This window comes from Equus asinus, chromosome 5, assembly GCF_041296235.1.
Source record: "Equus asinus isolate D_3611 breed Donkey chromosome 5, EquAss-T2T_v2, whole genome shotgun sequence".
Classification (NCBI taxonomy): Eukaryota; Metazoa; Chordata; class Mammalia; order Perissodactyla; family Equidae; genus Equus; species Equus asinus.
Window position 1 is genome coordinate 22,737,125 of NC_091794.1, and position 21,702 is coordinate 22,758,826.

Consider the following 21,702-nt stretch of genomic DNA (forward strand, 5'->3'; position numbering starts at 1 on the left):
TAAGGAGAAAGGGTTCTAAAAATACAATTTTATAACAGCAGTAAATGGAAAACTTCATAGCAGATGTTTTATGCTCTTTCTGGGGTGGTGTCAGGGAACCCTATCTGTGGACCCAGCAGAGATTTGTTAAAAGGGGAGAGTCAGGGGCCGGTCCTGTGGCCAAGTGGTTAAGTTTGTGTGCTCCGCTTTGGCACCCCAGGGTTTCGCCGATTGGAGTCCTGGGTGCGGACATAGCACCGCTCATCAGGCCATGCTGGGGCAGAGTCCCACATGACACAGATGGAAGGACCCACAACAAAGAATACACAACTATGTACCCGGGGTGGGGGGGAGAGGCTTTGGGGAGAAAAAGGAAAAATAAGATCTTTAAAAAAACAAAAACGAAAACAGGAGGAGAGTCAGGTCCTGAGGGCTGTGGCTGACTGTCCTGTGCTGTTAGAGTTTGTACAGCAGAGCTGGGGATAAGAACAGGACCCAGCCCTGAGCTGCGTCTCTTCTAAATTAAGAACAACTCAGGAACCATGTTTACACTCCAATCCTGGGCCCCCTTGCATGGATTACACTATGCATAGGCTGTGAATTGCTGTCCATGAATCAAGTGTGTAAGATACTATCACTTTCCTTATTTCCTTTAATTCAACCTAATCCCACCTCCAAGCCCCCGTTCTGCCAGTTGGACAGGGGACTCCATCTTGATCATACAGGGGTGCGCTTCCCCTCCTGAAGCCCAGTCAGAATTCCGGAAGCTTACTTGATACCTAGAAAGTGCTGGAAGCACCTCAAGTCCTAGTCTGTCCTGTTTGCTATTGGCAGCCTCACTACCCAGCTTGCAGTGGTCTGTGAAGTCCGGCAGCTTTCTTCCTTCATGCCACAGTGGGGAATGGATTATCTGCTAAGGCTGGGCTCTCTGAGCCAAGGCCACTACCTCTCTAGGCATGAGCCATCACCCCTGAGATTGTTACCCCCTTGGGAGCACTGAGAGGGACCCACTGCTCACAGGGCCCGCACACCTCTGCCCTTCCCTCCATTCCTCTTGCATCTCAAAGGCGCTCTTCTCCCTTTTCTCTCAACCTCTAGGACACCTGTATTGTCTCTTCTATGGGCTTCTTCTATGGACTTTCGCAAAAGCCCAGAAATGCCTTTGACTTCAGGTCTCTTCTGCTTTCTCCCTGCAAAAGTCTCTGTGTCAAGAAAGCTCAGGAAATAAACGCTAACTAACCTTTCAATAAACAATGCTGCTACAATTATTTGTAGAAGCTATTTTATCCTATATCAGAACCACCATCACCACCAACACCATCCCCGGAATACTTTTAGACTGTCTCTTGACTACTGGTCACAGGAAGCCATTTGTGTATAGCAACCTATATATGGCTGGAATTGGAAAATTTAGCTAAGTGTTGGATGTTTCTAAGCACCCATAGGTTTCCAGCTTTGTCTCCCAGAGTAGATCCTAACTATGTGGTCCCAGGGGAATATCTCTTGGGCAAGGTTGGGCAAAGCCATCAGGAAGGTATCTGTTTCCCCCACCCAGTTACCATCTACAGCCACTCCCTTCCTGCTGCTTTTCCTTGTAGCCTCTCAGACCTGAGAACATCCGGGAGGGAGGCAGCGAGGAAGCAGCCTCACACAAAAGCAGCTTTCTGAGGTTACCAGCAACTTCCTCCTCAATAAACCCAAGGAACTGATCTTCTTTATTCTGCTTGACCTCTTCTCGGCATGCGATACTGTTGACCACCATCACTATTGAACTCTGCCTGTCCTTGGCTCCGATGACCCTTGGGTAAGGCCTCCTTATCAGATCTTTGAGTGGTGCAAAGCTTGGAGGGATAGCTAATACAGTGGATAATGTATACGCGCTACAGAGTTACTTTGATTGGCTATACACTGGCCCAAACACTGACACAAACAAGATGGGGCCAGGGACTCAAGATCTGACTTGAGAAGTGAAAAAACATCACGGTCAGCCAACCTCCCAATGTAGTCGTTTACAGGCTAATTTGATCTCTGACTCATTAAGGAAAGTGATCTTGTCACTGGCTGTTCCATTCAGTCCCTCTTTGCAAGGGGGTGTGTTGACAAACTCAGGGAGACAGGTACCAGTGGGAGAGCTACCAAGTTAGTTAGGGTTCTGGAGACCACCTCATATGAGACACAGCTGAGGATACTGACAATATTTAGCCAAGAGAAGAGGCTATGAAGGAAATTTAATAACTGCTTTCAACTATTAGGAAGGGTTTCTATAAAGGGGTAAATATATATGTATTCTAGTAGTTCTAGAAAACAGGAGAGGTTCAACTAAATGGTACTTATGGGTGTGGGGAGTAAGGAGTGGGAGATTTGGGGTTATTATCAAGAAGACTTTCCTCTTATAACCATATTATCCAGTAGTGAATTTTCTAACATAAGTGAGAAAGCAAAGACTGGACATCCATCTATCAGAAGTGACATTGAAGGGGGGTCTTTGCTTGAGTGAGAGACTGGAATGACTTCTGAGGTCCCTGAAACAGCCTTGCAAGTCTAATTAAGTCGTAGAGTAAGAGGGTCGCACGACACCGTATCGTCCCTTATATCTGTGGCCTGCCGTACCACCTGTCTGCCTTTACTTCTATGTTACAGCCTTGGAGGAGGCTGCTGTAGGCAGGAACTGACATAAGCAGGTGAGAGAAGGGATATAGAAACGAGAAAACGATAAAACAACTTTTTTTAAAGAACCTACTAAATGCCAGGATCTGTGCTAGGCACCATATATATGTTATCCTATTTCATTCTCAAGGCAAGCTTATGAGATATTTAGTATTACTTGTGTGAGGAAACTAAGGCCCAGAGAAGTTAAGGAAGCTCCCCAAGAACACACAGGTGTTAACTAGTGGAGCTAGGATTTGAACACAGCTCTGTGATTCCAAAGCCCAGGGTGACATGTTATTTTTACTCAGCCTTCATTTATAGCAACTGATACTGCTTTCTAAAAATGTTAGTATGGACATAAAGATTCCTTTTAGAATAAATTTACTTAAATAAAGTAAGTTAAGAGAAAAATATCCTATGAAGAGTGGTACAGATTTTACCTAGATCTTGAGTGATGCTAGGAGCTAGAATGACTGAAGGTTGGGAAATACTATTCCAAATATTTTCAAAGCAGGACTTATCAAGTCAGTCTATTTTATATTTTGACTGCTGAGTACACAGTAGTCAAAAAAAACACCAGGAAAAAAAAAAAAGCAAACTTGTAAACTCAGTGGAATGTAAATTAACTCCTGTGCTCTGATAGGCGGGTAATTTCATGTGTTACAATAAGGAAACCAAATGGACACACTTAAATAAAAAAACGATATGATTGTAAAATCCAGAGGAAAACCCCAGGTGGAGCCTATCTGAATCAAGGATGAAGTTTCCAAGGTGTGCACATAGCGTAGCTGAGGGGAAGTGAGGACTCTGTAAGTCAGAGAACAGGACGACACAGGAGCCTGATGGGTTTGAGCCCGGGATGGAAGGTGAAGGGGTTTACAGACCCGTTTGGGGAAGAATGATCATCACCTTTTCAGTGACAGAAGGAAGATCTTTGCAGAAAGGTCATACTGAGAACTGGAAAGTCCGAAGAAAAGAAGATAGGAAAGAAATATGAAGACTAAATAGGGGCGTAGCGTGCTCTGTGGCGGGTAATTTACATGTACGATCTCATTTGTTTTTCACAACAGTGAGCAAGGAAGCTATTACTAGTTACATTTTGTAGGTGAGAAGACTGAGACTGGGAGATGTTCAATAACTTGCCTGGGGTCCAATGCTGGAGCCAGGATTTGACCCTGGACCACTGGTTCCAAACCTGCGTTACTTCCACCACACCTCACGTCCTTGCTCAACCCAGACAACAACAAAGGCCTTTCACTTTGTCACTTTTAATTTCTTCAGGGCACTGCTGGCCTCCACAACAGCAGGGAAGGCCTGCTGAGAGGGGGCTGCCTCTCTCCTGAGCTCAAATCCTGAAGCCTCGGAGGCACGTAAATGCTTGCACGTTGGGCAGAGGGCTTTGCAGGGCCTGATCGGTTCAGAATAAGCACCCATGCATTTGGGGCAGGGTTATACTAGTGACGCCTGTCTCTGCTGAAGCACTAGGTTTGGAAAATCCACTCGGCATTCACAACCCGTTCACACTTCTGCCTCTGACTTGTCCCGGATGCAAGAGCACCACCCTCTTCCAGGAATAGCAAACCAAGGTAATAGAAACATTCTAGATTAGGACAGTTAGGATTAGATTAGAATAATCTGAAAATAAGGGCTGTGTTTGTTAATTGGGTTCCAGCAGGATCCATGGAGAGGTACTCAATGAATGGTTTCGGGGGAAGGCGAGAGGTGGAACCCAGGTCTCAATGCTCGCTCTTGTTGCGGACTGTCTGCAGCCGCCCTGCCGAGCCAGACGCAGTGCCTTGCACATGGCTGCTCAGTAAAACATTTGTTGAACTGAGCTGAATCTTTACCTACGGGCCTCAAATGCTGCGCTCCCAGATCTCTGTCAATCTGTCAGGCAAGGTGTCTTTGTCTTGTTTGTGGCTGGGGCTGTCTTTGGGGGGTTTCCTCAGGGCTTTACACTCACTCACTCTCCAAGAGTGCATATGTAGTCATTCTCATCAGTGGAAATGCCCACCTGACAGCAGAAGTTATCTGGAACCAGCAAGAACACTGCCCCGTCTGCGGTGTTGTTTCTCTCTAGTCAGTTCCCCTTTCTGCATTTGAGTTCTAGCCTCAGCCCTAACATTATTTTCTTTCTCTACAAAGGAGTGTTAGGAGGTATGGGGAGCTCACAAAGGCTCCTCTTCATTTATCCTTAATACCCTGCTTCTGTGTTCCTCGGGAATGCCACTGGGCTTATGCCTCTGGTCTCCAGAAGCTGCGGTGGATGGGCATTTGTGACAGGTAGGTTCTTACATACTCGGGTGCCGGGGGAGCATGGTGTGAGAAAAAGCTGCATCTCGGGCAGATGTTCAGAGGTGGGGCTAACGGCCGGCAAGGGAGTGGGTAAGAGGGAGTGTGGAGTACATGCTTAAAACCTTTGATCGTTAGTCAGGCTTTATTCTCAGGCTGGCTACATTGGAGGTGGGACATTAAAAAATCCTGTCTGTGCCAGCCAGATCCCTTGATCTGCTCTGGTGAGCTAGGAGACAAGACACGCAGGAAACAGAAGGCACCACTTACCAGAGAACTTGCAGCTGCTCTTGGCCTTGGAGTGCTGGGGGCTCCAAGTAGCTCTGCTCCCGGAGAAGCTATCGGAGGCTGATGGCCCTGCCTGAACCCCTTCTGCCAGTGGGAATTCCAGACTTTGGGGGCAAAACCCACAGCTCTGCAGTAGCCTCTGCTTTCTTATTTGGCTTTTCGCTTCTATCAGAAACCTTTCCCCATTTCTTCGTCTCATCTAAGTGCCCCATCCCAATATTGGCCCCTCTTGGCATCAGAGACCAATAACTCATTTGGAAAGAAATAGTCTTAGGTCAAAAAAGAGCCCAGGCGGTGGTTTATCGTGTTCTGTATACCATGAACATATTTGCATTTGCAAATAGGCTTAAAATAGTGCCTCCACTAATAGTTAAGGGTCTGGAGAGACAGGTGAAAATAATTTTTGGCCAAGGGAACTTCCCCCTTCACTCAAAGCGCAATAATGAAGGAGATGACCTGTTTCTCTGATATGCAACCTCAATCTTGGGACTAAGGCTCTGGACCAACATGAGTCTATTTAATTATGTGCACAAGTTCACAGCTCTATATTATGTCTTCTCTTTGCTACCGCAAATGATGCTATTTACATGGGCTATCCTGTGTAGAATGGAAGGTTTTATAAATCTCTGTTCATTCATATGTTCTAAATATATTTATTGAATGCTTACTATGTCCTAGCTGTTGGGTTTTTAACAGGGAGCATAAAATACATGGTCTCGAAGCTTCTAGTCTCGTGGGAAGACTATTAGTCACACTAACAATGACCATGAAGCAACAGTGCTTTGTAGGGAAGGAAATGGTGCTTTGTGATTGTGCTCACTGTTTAATACCTATGTCTTTGATCTTGATATTTTGGTTATTCTAATATCCCTGGATCTTAGGTGTTCCTTGCTGGTGGAGGTGAGGATTGGATGTTATGGAGTTAGGCTAGGGTAGGAGAGAAGGGAACACAAAATGTGAAAAGGTGAGCCAAGCCAGATTCTTTAGGAGAAAATGAAGGTTCAGATATCATGTTTCAAAAATCAGATAGAGGTGGGAGTTGGGTTTAAGGGTCACTGGGCCAGGAGACTGAAGATGTGAAGAGATAGAGCAAAACACATCTGAAACAAGCAAGGGGGTAGGGGAGGGCAGGTGCAGTTCCTGAGTAGTTATCCAGAGTCCAGGCAAATGTTGACAATTCACCTTTCATGGTCAGGCAGATAAAAGGATTTGGGAGACAGGAAGGGAGGAAAGGGTCATAGGCTGGGCACACAAGCCTTTGTTGGACGCTTGTCCTCATCTCTAATACAATATAGAGACTTGTTTCTGAGCTGCACATCAGAGTACACTCAGGCTGAGGCTGGGGAAACAGACGCCATTTTGAATATGGGTAGAGGAAGAAAAGCGTGTCTTCAGCACTTTGCATTTCCCTGTCAAGGTGGGAAAGGTCCCATTCCCTGTTCTCCTTCCTTTCATGAGTATGGTTCCTTTCTGAGTTCCATTTCCTATTTAGATAAATTAACTTGAACTTAAATCTTAATAGCTAAAGATAAAAAACACTTCTCCCTTCCAGCTATCATTTGCATTTTAACAGGGGCTTTCAAAAATGCCTTAACCCAAGGAATGACTAATTTGGGAATCCCAACCAGAGTAGGGCTGGTATGCGGAATGGGGAGAGGGGGACGTCCCTCATATTGTGCCCTTGAAACATTGGCTTTCTCTTTGACCATGACTCTAGTTCTGAGAGAACAGGAAGGGGCTCCCTTAGGGGGTCAGGATTGGCATGGCTGCCTTTTCCTTAGTTCTGTGGGTCTTATTCACGGCAGGCAGAGACCTTGACTGATGTGCATAGACTGAGAGAGGGGTACCTATAAACTTTGCATGATGCTTATCCAAGGCACTTTTTGGCACAAAGGAAAAAATCGTTCCCCAAATCATTGACAATTTGAAAAAGTGGTGCTCCTTGACTCAGAAAGGTCCAATTCTACATATGACTAGGAGAGCTGGGCCTCTCTCGTTCACACAAACTTGCTGTCAGGAGATGGGAAAAGCTAAAGGCTATGGCCGTGTTATGCTCCTTTGGGTGAGTGAGGGGAATGGCCTCAATTTTAATTCTTTAGTTACCTACAATCCTGGGGAGTGAGTAAAAGCATGCTTCTCCTCCTTATGAGTGTGCGAAGACATTTCTTCTTCGTACCTATGCATCTTTGACACTGGTCCCCTCATATCTGTGTGGAAACACCGTGCTTGAAAATGAGAGAGGGAAAGGACAGCTAATGAAAGGAAGGCGGTGTTAAGTAAGAAAATTCTCCACAAATGGGGCTCAGGGGGATTTTCTCCAAGAAGAGATTGGAAACCAAGTCAGACATGTGAGCCAGCCTGAGCTAGAAAGAGACGTGGCTGGCAGGAGAGTTCAAGGAAAGCAGCTCAGGATGGGTGACGTGTATCCATAGGGAATCATCTCCTCTGGCCACCAGACACCAGGAAGTGTTCATATCGTCGTCATGGCATCGCTCCTGCTCATCTCTTTCTTGTCATGCCCACTGTCCCTATCCTGATTCAGCCTCTTCATCTTAGGTTCACGAGCCTTTGATATTGGCTTCTTGATCACCCTGATACCAGCCCTCACCTCCTTCTTCTGGCCATTGACAGGCTTATTTTCTTTAAACTGTCATTATACACTTTTTCTGCTTCCAAACTATTAATCCCAAACTCTCTGTTTTCTATCAAATCAAAAATAAACTCCTCGGATTTTCCAGGCCCCATTAAACTATCCTACTCTTCTCACAGAAGCTATTTTCCCACTATTTGTCCAAAGTCAACCTCTCTTCCAGTCCACTCATCTTTTCTTTTGTCCTTTAAAAAAGGCCCTAGTCATTCCCCCATTTCTGTGTGTCCTCACAGACTATTACATTTGATTATGGCTCAGAAAGTTGCCAAGAAGATTATACCAATAAGAAGGCTTGAACACATGGTTACGCCTCTGCTCTTGTACATGTGCATGCACGTATGTGTGTGTCAAGAATATGACTGAGATATTTATCCAGTTAAACTCAACCAAACATTTAAAAGTGGCTCCTCGGGAGGCAGGAGTTCTTTAAGACATGTTAACTGGATGCCTAGGATGCAGGGTTGTACCTCTTCAGGAACCTGTTTGAAGCGCGGTCATGGGAAGAATTGCTGGAACCTTGCGAAGCCTCCAAGGACAGAGGTAGATGGTCACCACACTGAGTTCTAGAACATCAACCATTGCTAATGTGAAAGGAAGACAGCAGTTCTCTGAGGAAGATTCTGTTAAGCAATGCAGTGGCCTAGGCTGACAGCCCTCCAGAGTGGGAGTGTCACAATGAGTGGGCTCATTGGGAGCCAATACTGGGTAAAAACCTCATCCGCTCTAACAGAAGTACACTCTCTCCTGCAAGCACTAATGTGCATAGCTCACTTTGTTCCTGTCACCAGGGTACACTTCTGAAACCGAGTTTGATTCGATTTTAAGGCCCAGTCCAAATATCACCACCTTCACCCTACCCTTCGGGGCTATAGGATTGCTTGCTGTTCTCCCTCTCTTCTGAAGCCCTGGACCACTTGTAGTCAGCTCGGCAGACCCTGCACATTCAGGGGAATCCTCTAAATGCACCATACCCTACACTATGCTAAAAATGAGAGGAATGGACTCCAGATGGCAGACAGAGAAAGGTGGTGTGGCCAGATTTTCTCCTTTATTTTTCCTTCTTCCTGGGTATGTAATGAGAATCTTAAAGGTAAACTTAAAAGTTACAGAGTTCAACTACCCACCCAATTCAAGAATCCCTCCTAAAATGTCTCCTCTGCATTATCACCCCACATCTGCTGGAGCAGTTCTGGTGATGAGGAGCTCATTACCTCACAAGAAAGTCTAGTCCTTGGTTGTAGCACGCTGTTCAAAGTTCTTCACTATCTGAAGCTGAAATCTGGTTCCCTATAACTTCCAATTATTGGAGCTCCTTGCCCTTCAGCAACAGTGCGTGTGTCATCCCGTGGGGGCCCTTTAAATATTTGCAGACAGCCATCATGCTCTTGCAGGCTCCTCTTCTCCAGGTTCATTACCCACCTCCTTTCAACTGTTCTTCATTTGACATACTTTCACTATTCCCTGGTGAATTGTGCTGCTCGTTCTCTTGATAAACTAATCTGTCAGCGTCATTCAAGTATAACCGACCTCACCGAACGTGATACCACAAGTGATGTGGTCTGATTAGCACAGAGTACAGGGACCAAAGTCTACACTAAGACTGAATTAATTTTTAGGTAGCCGTGCCACACTCAATAAATGTGATTGTTACATTTACTGTGGATAAGCTATTTCTCTGTCTACTCGTCCCGCTTTACAGTTGTTTTAAAACTTAAGCACAGGTCTTTACCCTTATCCTCACGAGATTCATCATGCTACTATCAGATCTCTTTTCAGGCTTTATGAATACTAACTCAGCTGACCAGCTTAATAGCTATCTGACTGTTTTTTGTGTCATCTGCACATTGGAAAGCAGAAGTATGATTGCTGTGCTTTCATTCATAGTTTTACTGAATATGTGAAATTGAAAAAGTAAAGGAACCCTGTAGCATCCACTGTGGGATCAGTCTATTAAATAAGAATGATTCCTGGCACTCAGTTGTTGAATGAATCAATCAATCAATCAATACCTTGTCCTCATCCCACATATTTAATCCCTCACCGTATCCTGTTGATTATAATCCAAATATTACTTGAATGTATCTACTTCTTTCTGTTTCTGCCACTACCACCCTAGACCAAATGGCCATCCTTTTTCACTTAAACATCTGCAGTAGCCAACTGATTGGTCTTCTGGTATCTGGTCTGGCTTCCCTACTATCCATTTGCTACACAGTAGCCAGTCATCTTTTCAAAGTGCAAACCTGATTATGTCACTCATCAGCTTTAATTTCTTCAGTGGTTCCCATGCTCTCAGAGTAAAGACCAAAATCCTTAACTGAGCCATAAAATGAGTATGGTCTGGCCCCTGCTGACCTCTCCAGTCTTCTCTCCTACCTCTCTATTCATGTTAGCCACATTGACCTTCTCTCATGTGCCCTCCTGCCTCACTGCCTTTGCACATAGTTTCCTTTGCCTAGAATCTTTTCAAGCCACCCCCTAACCCTTCACTAGTTAGCGCCTATTCAATCTGTTCTGTTTACAAATTGTGCATAACAAATTGCTTCCAAACTTAGCAGCTTAAAACAATGAATATTTTACTCTTTCTCACAATGTCCTGAGTCAGAAATTTGAGCAGGCTTCTGAGTGATTTTTCTGTTCCTCGTGGCATCAGTTGAGGTCACTTGCTGATATTGAGTTCATGAATGGGCTAGTCTAGAGGTACACTGTGCAGTTCAGTAGCCACTAACCACATGTGGCTACTGATCACTTGCAATGTAGCTTGTCTTAATTGAGACGTGCTGTAAGTATAAAATATGCACACGATTTTGAAGATTTAGTACAGAAAAAAGAATGTAAAATATCTGTTAATAATTTATATATTGATTACATGTTGAAATTATAATATTTTAGATATATTGGATTAAATACATTATTAAAATTAATTTCACCTACTTCTTTTTAGTTTTTTTAACGTGGCTGCTAGAAATTTTCAAATTACATATGTGGTTTGCATTATATTTCTACTGGACAGTGCTGTTCTAGAGGAAGGGTCAGTATTTTTTTCTATAAAAGGCCAGATAGAAAATATTTTCTGCTTTGTAGGCCATATGGTCTCTGTCACAGCTACTCAACTCTTCCATCAAAGTGCAAAAGCAGCCGTAGACAATAAGTAAATAAATGGGTATGGCTGCATGCCAACAAAACTGTCTTTATAAAAATAGGTGGTGGCCAGATTTGGTCTGAAGGCTGCAGTTTGCTGACCTCTGATCTAGAGGATCCAAGATTTTATTTACATGTCTGGTGGCTTGGCAGAGATGGCCGGAAGGCTTGGCTCAGCTGGGACTATTGACCCAAACACCTACACATGGCCTCTCTAGCATGATGGTCTCAGGGGAGTGAGACATCTTCCGTGGTAGCTCAGAGCCCCAGAAAGAGTATTCCAAAAAAGACAGAAGCTGTAAGGCTTCTTATGATCTAACCTCAGAAGTCCCAGCATCCCTTCTACCGCGTTCTATTGGTCTGTAAGGCCAGCCCAGATTCAAGGAGACGAGAGGAGATGCCCCTTCTTCATGGGAGGAGTAGCAAAGAATATGTGTCCATCTTCAATCTACCACATCACTCTTCAAATCTCACTTTAGACTGGTCCTATTATAGGCTCTCAACCTCTCCTTTATGAACCTCTCCTTTGTAGCACTTGTCATCATTATAATTTTACACTTATTTGTGTGATTATTTGATCATTATCTTGCTCCTCTACTAAACCTTAAGCAACCACGTGAAGAGGAGCTGTTTCTGGTTTTGCTCATCATTATATTCCCAGCACCTAGCACCAAGCCTGGCTCAATAAACATGTGTTGAACGAATGAATGACATCAGGGCACGGTCCAGCAAGTCTGGCTTTTCCAGTCACAGTATGAACCGGCAGAAGGCAAAGGGCCAGGCCCTGAGCGCTGAACTAAGCTGGACCTAAGCCTCCCTCCCCAGAGGCTGTGGCATCTCCTGCTTTGTTTGGAGCAAAGACTCTCACCTGTGCTGGGAGGGGATAAGCATTGCCACCTTCCACATTGGTCCTGGAGCTTGAATTGTAGTTATCTGTGGACACTCTGTCTTTCTTTTTAGTATTGGGTGAGGGACCAAGGCCTACACATCTTTATACTCCCCCACAACCTCTAGAACAGGCCCCACACTGAGGAAATTCAGTAAATGTTTGCCTGAGAGATGGTCTCAATGAACAACTTTCCTTAGACAACAGCAAACTTATCAGCATTTTTCCTACTGCCTTGATCACCACTAACATTTGAGACAAAGTTGTGAAATAGGAAACATTTTTCTTCTTGCTCCCCGGCTTCTGCCTTGGAATCTTTCTCTCACTTCCTGTGTCATCCTATCTGCACTTCCTGTCCCACCCCATTTCTGGCCACCCCCCGCCCCCGACTAAATCCCTTCATACTGCCTTTTGCCTGAACTAGATCCCACACGCTCCTTCAGACCTGAGACACAAAGAATCCCTTCTTTATCCCCTCCTTTTTCGTCCCAAATACTCACATTTCCCCAGAGCTCTTCTAGGAGAGGCATAGCTGAAACACAGTAACCCATGTGCCTGGAGCTAGGCCCACGCCAGGACACTGATTACCTGTCCAGGGCTGAAGTGGAGAGGACCTTTCTCTGTCTGGCGCATAAAGGGCGCTCAAACAATATTTGTGGAACGAATGGAACCTCAGGACAGAATCTCCCCTGATACAAAGGGATGCTTTTGGCCCCCTCCCACTCCATCCCAGCCTGTTTCCTTGAGCGTCGCACTCTGATTCCAGGAGCCACCATCACACCTGGCCCTGGTGATGTGCTACTCCCCTGGGACCCTGAGAGTGGGTAGAGTCAGCATCCTTTGCACTTGCTCCCAAAGCACAGCTGGAACTGGCTGGAACTTTTAAAGGAACTACGCTAGCGTTGGAAAGAACACAGTGAGGCTGCGTAGGTTTAAATTTCAGCTCATTTACTAGCCAGGTGGCTAGGGCAAGTTCCTTAACCTCTCTGAGACTCCCTTTCTTCATATGTAACATGGGGCCGATAATACCACCTTGTTGTGAGCAATAGCAGTCTAATTACTCATCCAGCTGACTCTCGCTCATGTTCTGTGATGGGCTGGGCATATAACGTAGGGGAAAGCGGTGGACGGTAGGTGCACTTCTTTGGTTTCTGAAGTGAACCTCCAGCCACATGAAGGCTACACGTTTTAGGTTTTGACCAGTTCACCCACCTACAGGCCTTATTTTGCTCACAGCTGACAGAAATCTCCTCTCAGAGAATGCCCCCCCGGAAATTCTTAGGTTCTTTCCTTTCCCATTCCCCTTTTCACTCTCTCCTTCCAAGAGCAAGTTTCTACTTCTCGGGGCCTCTGGAGAAAGCAATGACTCGTGGTTGTGGCTGAGAGTTCATTCCTGAGGGAGCTGTGACATTTCTGTTCTTCTTCAGAGCCAACAACATTGAAGAAACTGGCTTCCTAACTGTGCCCCTCTCCCCTGCCCACACCCACACACCATGGCTAGAGTGGAGAGAAATTCTTCACATGGGGCATTTATGCTCTATAAAAGGGAATCATGTTAATCTCAAGTATTTTAACACACATTTTAATAGGATCTCTGACAAGCCAAGTGTCTGAAATGTTGTCCAGGACAGTGTACAGTCTCCAAATTAATGTCACTGAAGTTTACTATAAGGACTGTCCCTGCTGGGCCAGGGTTTTGAGGAGGGACATGATTGCTGTCCCCAAATCCTTGAAGGGCTTTGACAGAAGTGTATTGAGCTTACTCTGGGTAGTTCCAGAGAACAACACCAGTATCAACGAGAGGAAGTGAAGAAGAGACAGCTTCTCACTCAGGGGAAGAGAGTTTCCAAATGGAGAAGTCAAAGATAGCCTTGACTTCCGTGCCATACCCAGTGCTCCTCCCCACTGCATGAATTACAGGGATCATTTGTCCAAGATTTCCCAGGGCCTTACTGGTTTCATGTAATTATTTGAATTAAAGGTGATTTGTTAAATTTATAGCAAAATATAATTTGATTTTGTATCCCTGTTCCACACATCACTCCAGGAAAAAAAATCTTTGGTTAGGTCAAGTATACTGATTTTTGGTTTTTGAACAATGGGTATGTCCTGTATTTGGTGAGAGTTCAGACTCAAAAGGTTCCAGTCCTCAGATTCTGTGATAAATAGGATGCTAGAGATAATGGAGTATGAGGAAGTGCACAGGAATCATATAGAGAAGTCTCTTTCCAGGCTCTACCATTAAGTGGTGTCAGCTTTGGCCCAACAGATAATGCCCAGGCTCTGAAACTACTGACATCACTGCAAGGGAGGCAGAGAGCAGTTGGAGCAAGCATGAGGTTCATCTAGTGAACACCTGCTGTGTGCTTCAGCAACTGAATACATTTGCACCTCATTGTCATAAGGCACTAACTTTCTAATTAGTTACTAATTAGCACTGAGGTTTTAAATATAAAAGAGTTCCTATAAATCAAGAAGAAAAGGCCAAAGACCAAAGTTAAAAGTAGGTAAAAGAAATGTACAGACAGCACATGGAACAGGAAATATTCTCTCTTACACATTTGAAAAGATGCTCTTACTCATAATAAAAGAAATGCATTCTAAAATTACAGTGGGAACCACTGCACACCCATTAGGAAGGATTCTATAGAATTAAAAAAACAGAAAATAGCAAGTGTTGGCAAGAATGTGGAGAAATTGAAACTCTTATGCACTGTTAATGGGAATGTAAAATGGTGCAGCTGCTATGCAAAACAGTATGGCAGTGCCTCAAAAAATTAAAAATAGAATCACCATATGATCCACTTCTAAGTATATACCCAAAAGAAATGAAAGCAGGGTGGTGAAAAGAGAATTTATGCATTCACGTTCATAGTATTATCCACTATAGCCAAAAGGTGGACATAATTCAAATGTCTATCAACAGGTGAATGGATAAACAAAATGTGGCATATACATACAGTGGAATATTATTCAACCTTAAAAAGGAAGGAAATTCTGGCACAAGTGCTACAACATGGGTGAATCTTGAATACCTTATGCTAAGTGAAATAAGCCAGACACAAAAATACAAACACTGTATGATTCCACTTATATGAGGTACCTAGAGTGGTCAAATTCATGGAGACAGAAGGTGGAATGGTGCTTTCCAGGGGCTGGGGGGAGGGAGAATAGGGAGTTACGTTTAATGGATATAGAGTTTCAATTCTGCAAGATGAAAGGAGTTCTGGAGATGGGTTGCGGTGGTGTTTGCACAACAATGTGAATATATTTAATACCACTGTACACTTAAAAAATGAGTAAGATGGTAAGTTTTATGTCATGTGTATTTTACCACAACAAAAAAAATTTTTTTAAATTACAATGAGGTGTCACTTTAACCTTCCCTGTTGGTAGAGATCACAAGTTAGAAAACATGCTATGTTGGCAAAAACTACATGAAAATAAGTATGCTCATGTTATGTTGGTGGAAGCATAAACATATAATCTTAGGGGAGAACAATCTTTCAATATCTGTGAAGATTAAAACCTCAATTACTCTTTGACCCTTTGGTCAAGAGATTTTACTTCTAGAAAGATAGCTTATTACCACATATGTGACTTGGCATATGATGAAGGTTTTTCATTGTAGCAAAAGATTAGAAACAACCTAAATGTCCATTGATATGGGCTGGTGAAATAAATTATTGCCATCCAACAGTATACAACAGAATAATGTGCAACTGTTAGAACAAGAATACTCAGTACATGCTGATACAGAACAATATCTAACGTAGTGGTAAGCGTGCAAAACTGTGTATTGTATGCCACAATTTGTCTTTAAAAATAAAATGAAAAGGGGCCGGCCCAGTGGCCTAGCGGTTAAGTTCGTATGCTCCACTTTGGCGGCCCAGGGTTCGCCGTTCAGATCCCAGGTGTGCACATGTGCACCGCTTATCAAGCCATGCTGTTACAGATGTCCCATATATAAAAAATGGAGGAAGATGGGCACAAATGTTAGCTCAGAGCTAATCTTCCTCAAAAAAATAAATAAATAAAATGAAAAAAGAATATGAGTCTGTGTTTTCATTTTTTTTGCCTAAAATAACTGCCAGTAGAGGCAAGAAACCATTAACAGGTAACATGGTCACTCCAGTTATGACTATGGGGGAAAAATAGATAGCTAGGGGACAGGATTGGGAGATTTGCTTTCTACTATTGATCACCTTTACCTTTTAAATTTAGCACCATGCGCAAGTACAATCTATTCAAAAACTTTTAACTGAAAAAAGAGAGGTTATAGTCTAGAAAGGAAGAAACATAACAGATACATTTAGCCCAAAGCCCTGTGCTGGGTGCTCAGGGAGCAGAGAGGAAGGGTGTCTGGGACGGCCCAAAAGGATCAGGGATGGCTTCTAGACAAGCAACTCCAAGGAAGAAATTTCTGTTGTTCATCAGGAAGAGTTGTGCATCTTCTCTTGAGCTGTGGTTTGTTTTGATCTGATGGACAGATCTGTAAATTAATCCACCAGTTAGGTTTTCCTTTTCTCTTTGGCTGTTAAAAAGCTACAAGCCAAACTTGTGAGCCACACCATGCGAGGTGGGCAGATTGTCTATGGTAAGCATCTAGCACTGGCCTTGTACTTGGCTCCACTTTATCTTCCTGCATTTGGTTTGCTTTCCACCTGTTTCCAGTGTCAGTCATCTTTCCTTGTTCTGTGCTTCCCTGTAAGCCTCTCTACAGCCTTTTTGGTCTAAGTTGGGGTAAGTGGGTGAGTGAAGAAAGAGGGAGGGAGGGAGGGGAGGAAAGAGAGGATAGAGGTTGGAAAGCAATGCCTGTCATCTTCCACGGCTCCCTCTTGTAGATTAAGTGAATACTCTGGGGCAGTGGTTCTCAAAGCAGAGTTCCTAGACCAGCACCACCATCAACACCTGTGGGTTTGTAAGCTGTGTGTTTCACCCAGCCTACTAAGTAAGAATCTCTGTGGACAAGGCCCGGAAAACTGCTCTAACACGCTCTCCCAGGCGATTTTGATGTACATTAAAGTTGGAGAACCACAGGGAAACCAAAGGAAAGTTGATTTCTAAACATGAGTACTCTCCATTTGCACCATCATACCCATCGTATTGATCAAGATAAGTAACGCAAACTACTGCAATAAACTATCCCCAAAATTTCATTCGCTTAACACAATAAAAGTTTACATTTTGCTCATGTCACAGTCCAGTGTGGATCACTGTGGGGTGGAGACAGCTGTTTTATTAATTGGTTCGGCACACCAGCTTCCTTTCATACTGAGACTTTGCCATCCTCTAGGCCCTTGGACTTCTCCTCTGGATTCTCTGCGTCCAAGGAGACAGGGGAGGGAGGAAAGAGAGAGGAGGCTTTAGCGGCAGGTCTGGAAGCAACACTGGTCTTTCCTGCCCACAATTCCATTGGCTGGAACTCAATCTCATGGCCCATCTAACTGCAGGGGAGGCTGGGAAATACAGTGTTCCTGTGGAGGTAGGAGGAAAAGGAACCGTCTTTCATGAACACATAGCATGGTCCCTGCCACTCCCACGGACCTAAGGGAATCCCAGACTCCACTTGCCGTGTTTGGTTTTTGGTTTCATTTTCTAATCAAGTTTTATCTTTTCTTTTTTAACTCTAGCACTATGGGACTGAGCAACACTCTCTTTGTGATGACCTTCCTGCTCTCTGGTAAGAAACTTTTGGCTTTGTAAAGTCCTAGAATTCTTCCACTGTTTCTCAATGAGTCTGACTACTGCAAGCCTGGGCCGGAGACACAGTGGGTTTTACTCACTTCCTATCCAGTGTTGCACAATACCATATGCACAAAAGACTTTCCTGGAGAAGAAGGAAGCATCCCGATTGAGAACAGGTATCTCAGCTGATGGCAGGCCCAGCCTGGGATGGAGCCCTGCCCTTCTGTGCATCCTCCTCCTCTGCCATCTCACACCCCTGGTACTGGATGCACCAAGTAGGGTAGGTGGGCCTGTCCAGTGACACCCGGGGAGCCAGGGAAGGTCCCTGCTCTGACATCTCTGAAGCTTAACTCTTTTGTTCCACACATAGTCCCTTCTGGCCTTCTGTGTCCTCATTTCTGGCATTCTCAGGCTTTTAGGAAACAACTCTTGGGCTAAGGAGAATTGGTTTCCATGTTGCCTACCTTCTCCCTCTTGCTCCACTGCCTTCCCCACCAGCCCAGATCCGTAGGTCATAGTTGCCCCTGCTTACCCGGGAGGATCAAGGAACCCAGCCCTGCTGCCACCCACTTCAGTGGCCTTCAGCTAGTTACATCAGCTGATTTACCATGAAGCTAATGAAGCTGAGCCTCAGAATTCCTCACTTGCACAAGCTCTTCCCAAAGATCCCCAAGACTCCTTGAGGAGCCCGAGCAGTGAGGTCACACGTCTTATGCTTTGGTAAAATTTCCTAAGTGAGTTATTTTAACCACAATAAATTAAGACCACTGTCTCTTTCCACGGCAACTTTTCTATCACATTCTCCTCCAGTTAGGTGGCATTGTAGGCAAAATGTAGGCATTTTGCATTTGAATTCTGTATATTTTTTCCTTGAAGAGCCCCTCCCCTTACCCCAAAGGCATTTTTGCAGTGTCAGGCCTCACAAAACGCCCATCTTCCCTGTTTGCTTCTCCTCTCTGAGTTTCAGTTTCTTTGTCTGTAAACCGGGTTGGCCGAGGTTCCTGTCACACGTCCTGTGACTGGGTGTCTTTAGTTTCTCCTGTCCCACCCCTTCCTGCTTCTCATTTTCCCCCACCCTCAGCACGGAGAGGGATGCCCCCCAGTCCTGGTGTGGGGCAGACAGGGAGAGGAGCTGAACCTGCAGTTTGACCACAGAGGCACACAGGCTGCCCCCGAGTAGCTGGCCTGGCCATGAGCTCACCTCCTCCAGATGACCACAAACCAGGCCCTTGGCCACTGTCCTCATGTTACCGAAACCACAGTGAGTTCCCTCCTGGGGAGTTAAATCATACTCTCTACCAGAAGTAGTTGTCTCACAAAATAAGGCATATTTGCAGCAAATAAGGGACCCTGAAGAATCATTTCCAGAGTCATGGCGTCCCCAAACAAAGGAAAGTAGAGACCTCTTATTTCAGGTGGGGAATGAATATTCAAATGGGAGAGGTGGGTATTTGATTGCACAGGCTCAGCTGGAAAACACGCTTCCACTGCAGGTTATTATGGTTATGAGGCCTAAGCTCCTCCTGGAGAGATCTTAGCATTAAAAATAAGGCAAAAGTCATAGGCGTAGCTCTTGTAATGAGGCTTGGTCTGGTTCAGGATGGTTGGTGACTGCATCTCCTTACCATAACAAAAGGAAAAAAACAATTTGGAAGAACAGTTAAACGCTTCCAAACCCACCTTTGAGTTCCTGGGGCAACTAGTCAGTGACACTCATGCCTGCTGTGGGAGTCCAGGAGCCAGGGATCTAGGCAGAGAGGCTCCCTCACATTGGTGCTGGCCCAGACAGGCCCTTTGTGATTTCTGTTTTCTGCTTAGCACCTTGGAGCTTGTTGAGTCCGTGACTGTGAGGTCTATCGATGTGTCAACTGATCACCTCACTGACTCAGGTCATAACAGCAGCTTCCACCTCCTGGGCCCAATGACCTGCTACTTTAGCTCTTGGGGAGGTAGAAGGTATGTGAGGGCAAGAGCAAGGGAGAAACGAAGTAAGACCAGGCTCTGGAGAAATGATCCAGCAGGAACTCCTTCCCATTCCACTTATTTTATTTATTTGACAAATACATAGATGTAGCACTTCCCTTGTACCAGGTCCTGTTCTAAGAATTCTATAAATATTAGCTCATTTAAATATCACAATAACTCTCTGCTTTAGGTCTTGTTACGATTCCCCATTTTACAGTCGTGGAAATTAAAGACCAGAGAGGTGAAGTAATTTGCCGAAGACCGACATAGCCAGTAAGTGGCAGAGCTTGGCTTCACGCCCAGCGGTGTAGATTCGGCATCTGGTCACTTAACCTTGACATTATGCTGCTTCTCCTAATTCTTGCTAGTGAACAATTCATAAATGGTAGGATTTGCTCCTTGAGGAACCAAACAACTTTGGTGGATAATGTGGCTTGTGCTTCAGCCAAGCTCACGAGCTCCCCACCAGCATGCCTTCCACCTCCCCGCGGTGGACCCCTCAGCTGTCCCTAAAGCTTGGGCCCCGATCCTTCTCATCACAATGACCACCCTGGCTCTTAACACTTGGAAGAGAAGGAAAAAAATAATTGCCGAAAAACGAATTTTCAGAAAAGTCTGAACTAAAGTACCATTTTCCCCCAAACTTTCTGACTCTGCACGCTGAAAGTGAGAAGAAAGCCGAGAAAGCCTATCAAGACTGTGTCCAGGTGTCACTTTCACCCTCACTTTGCCTTTGAAACAGCTTGGACACTTCTTAGCTTCTGAAAGGAGAGTTATCAATATTGAAACCTTAAAAATAACTCCCCCAAAATGGTAACTGTTTAAGTTTTACAGTGGTGAGAGAACAAGTGACTAGGTTTTTGGCAGTACAAAGTTCAGCTAGGATAGGAAAATGGGGACACCTGATTAGAAGATGACATTGTCAACACTTCACACATGATTAAAAACAAGAACAGCAGCAACACAGATTCCATTCTTTTAAAGATGGAAAAGAATCAATGGGCATTTGTACCTGTCTTTCTTCTCAGGACACATGTCTGATTACTGGGCTGGTCAGCAGTGACCTGGCCATAGGCAGGCATCCAAAAGGAGAAAGGAGATGGATTGGCCAAGATAATCCACATCAAAATGCAGCCCTGAAAAATTTATTTGATGGCAAAGATAGAACAGTATAGTGAAATAATTCTGTTTTCCTTTTTCCCCCATATCTTTTGTGTCCTCCCCTAGTTATAGAAATTAGACATTATAGTTGCTGCCCCTGCCATTGAGGTAAAAATTGTATGAGAGTTTAACATTGAAAAGGATGGGAGGGGCAGCCGTGACCTTGCAGAATTAGATTACAATTTGAGCTTTGTATTTATAAAGCTAAAGGAATTTCTAAGTGCCAGTAGCAGAGGCACCTCTAACTATCAAGCTCTGTGTGTGGCTACCGAGTACCTCTGTAACACTTGAAAGCTGGAGCCAGAGTGGTATTTGGAAAATCAGTAGTTCACACAGCAGGAGGAAGTTTCTTTCTAATTTGACCTTTTTTTTTTTTTTTTGGTGAGGAAGATTGTTGCTGAGCTGACATCTGTGCCAATCTTCCTCCATTTTGCATTTGGGACGCACCATGGCTTGATGAGTGGTGTGTAGGTCCACACCTGGGATCCGAACCCACAAACCCCGGGCCACCGAAGCGAAGCATACAAACTTAACCACTAAGCCACTGGGCCAGCCCCTAATTTGACTTTTGATAGTTGCTCTCTTATTGTCTGGGGGTTCTCTGGGTCCTAGGACTTTCCATTTCTCTTGAACAATACCTCTGGTTCAGTTAATGTACTGAGAGTGTAGTCGGGCATCTTTCTCCACTTCAAGACTTACATAAAGTTGGCTCAAACCCTCATTCCACATCCTATGGAAAGATCCACTGTTTCCTCCCAGATTTTTACAGGTTCTCACATGGGTGGTTGCACAGGGATTATGTTTCCACGGTTGCTTTGACTTCCCATTTCCTACTGCTATTGAGGGTAGTCACTAAAATCACCACCTGGAGGTGACAGTTCAGACCTAATTCCCAAACTCCCAAAGAATTGTCTTGGAGCCCAATAGTTCTCCCAGTGGAGCCACTCTTCTGTGTTAAGCTACTATTTCAGAGTCTTTTGAAATACATGTATGACAGCCAGTA

At 44.6% G+C, this 21,702-nt stretch overlaps 2 protein-coding genes across 13 annotated transcripts in view; one reads left to right on the plus strand and one right to left on the minus strand.

Annotated features, from left to right (window-relative positions):
* Positions 1-5,468, minus strand: part of ILDR1 (immunoglobulin like domain containing receptor 1) — a 76,354-nt gene extending 70,886 nt beyond the window's left edge. For 2 of the 4 annotated variants that reach the window (XM_070508954.1, XM_070508953.1), the window contains exon 1: positions 5,191-5,468. In XM_070508954.1, coding sequence (XP_070365055.1) covers positions 5,191-5,407 — 217 coding nt within the window. In that variant the 5' untranslated portion in view covers positions 5,408-5,468. The remainder of the gene's footprint in view (positions 1-5,190) is intronic. The other 2 variants (XM_070508952.1, XM_070508951.1) reach the window with 2 other exon arrangements.
* Positions 1-21,702, plus strand: part of CD86 (CD86 molecule) — a 62,774-nt gene that overhangs the window by 15,172 nt on the left and 25,900 nt on the right. For 4 of the 9 annotated variants that reach the window (XM_070508961.1, XM_014829587.3, XM_070508962.1 and 1 more), the window contains exon 2: positions 17,519-17,568. In XM_070508961.1, the coding sequence (XP_070365062.1) occupies positions 17,519-17,568 (50 nt within the window). Of the gene's footprint in view, positions 1-1,577; positions 1,784-4,729; positions 4,912-17,518; positions 17,569-21,702 lie in introns of those variants that run through there. The other 5 variants (XM_070508956.1, XM_070508959.1, XM_014829588.3 and 2 more) reach the window with 4 other exon arrangements.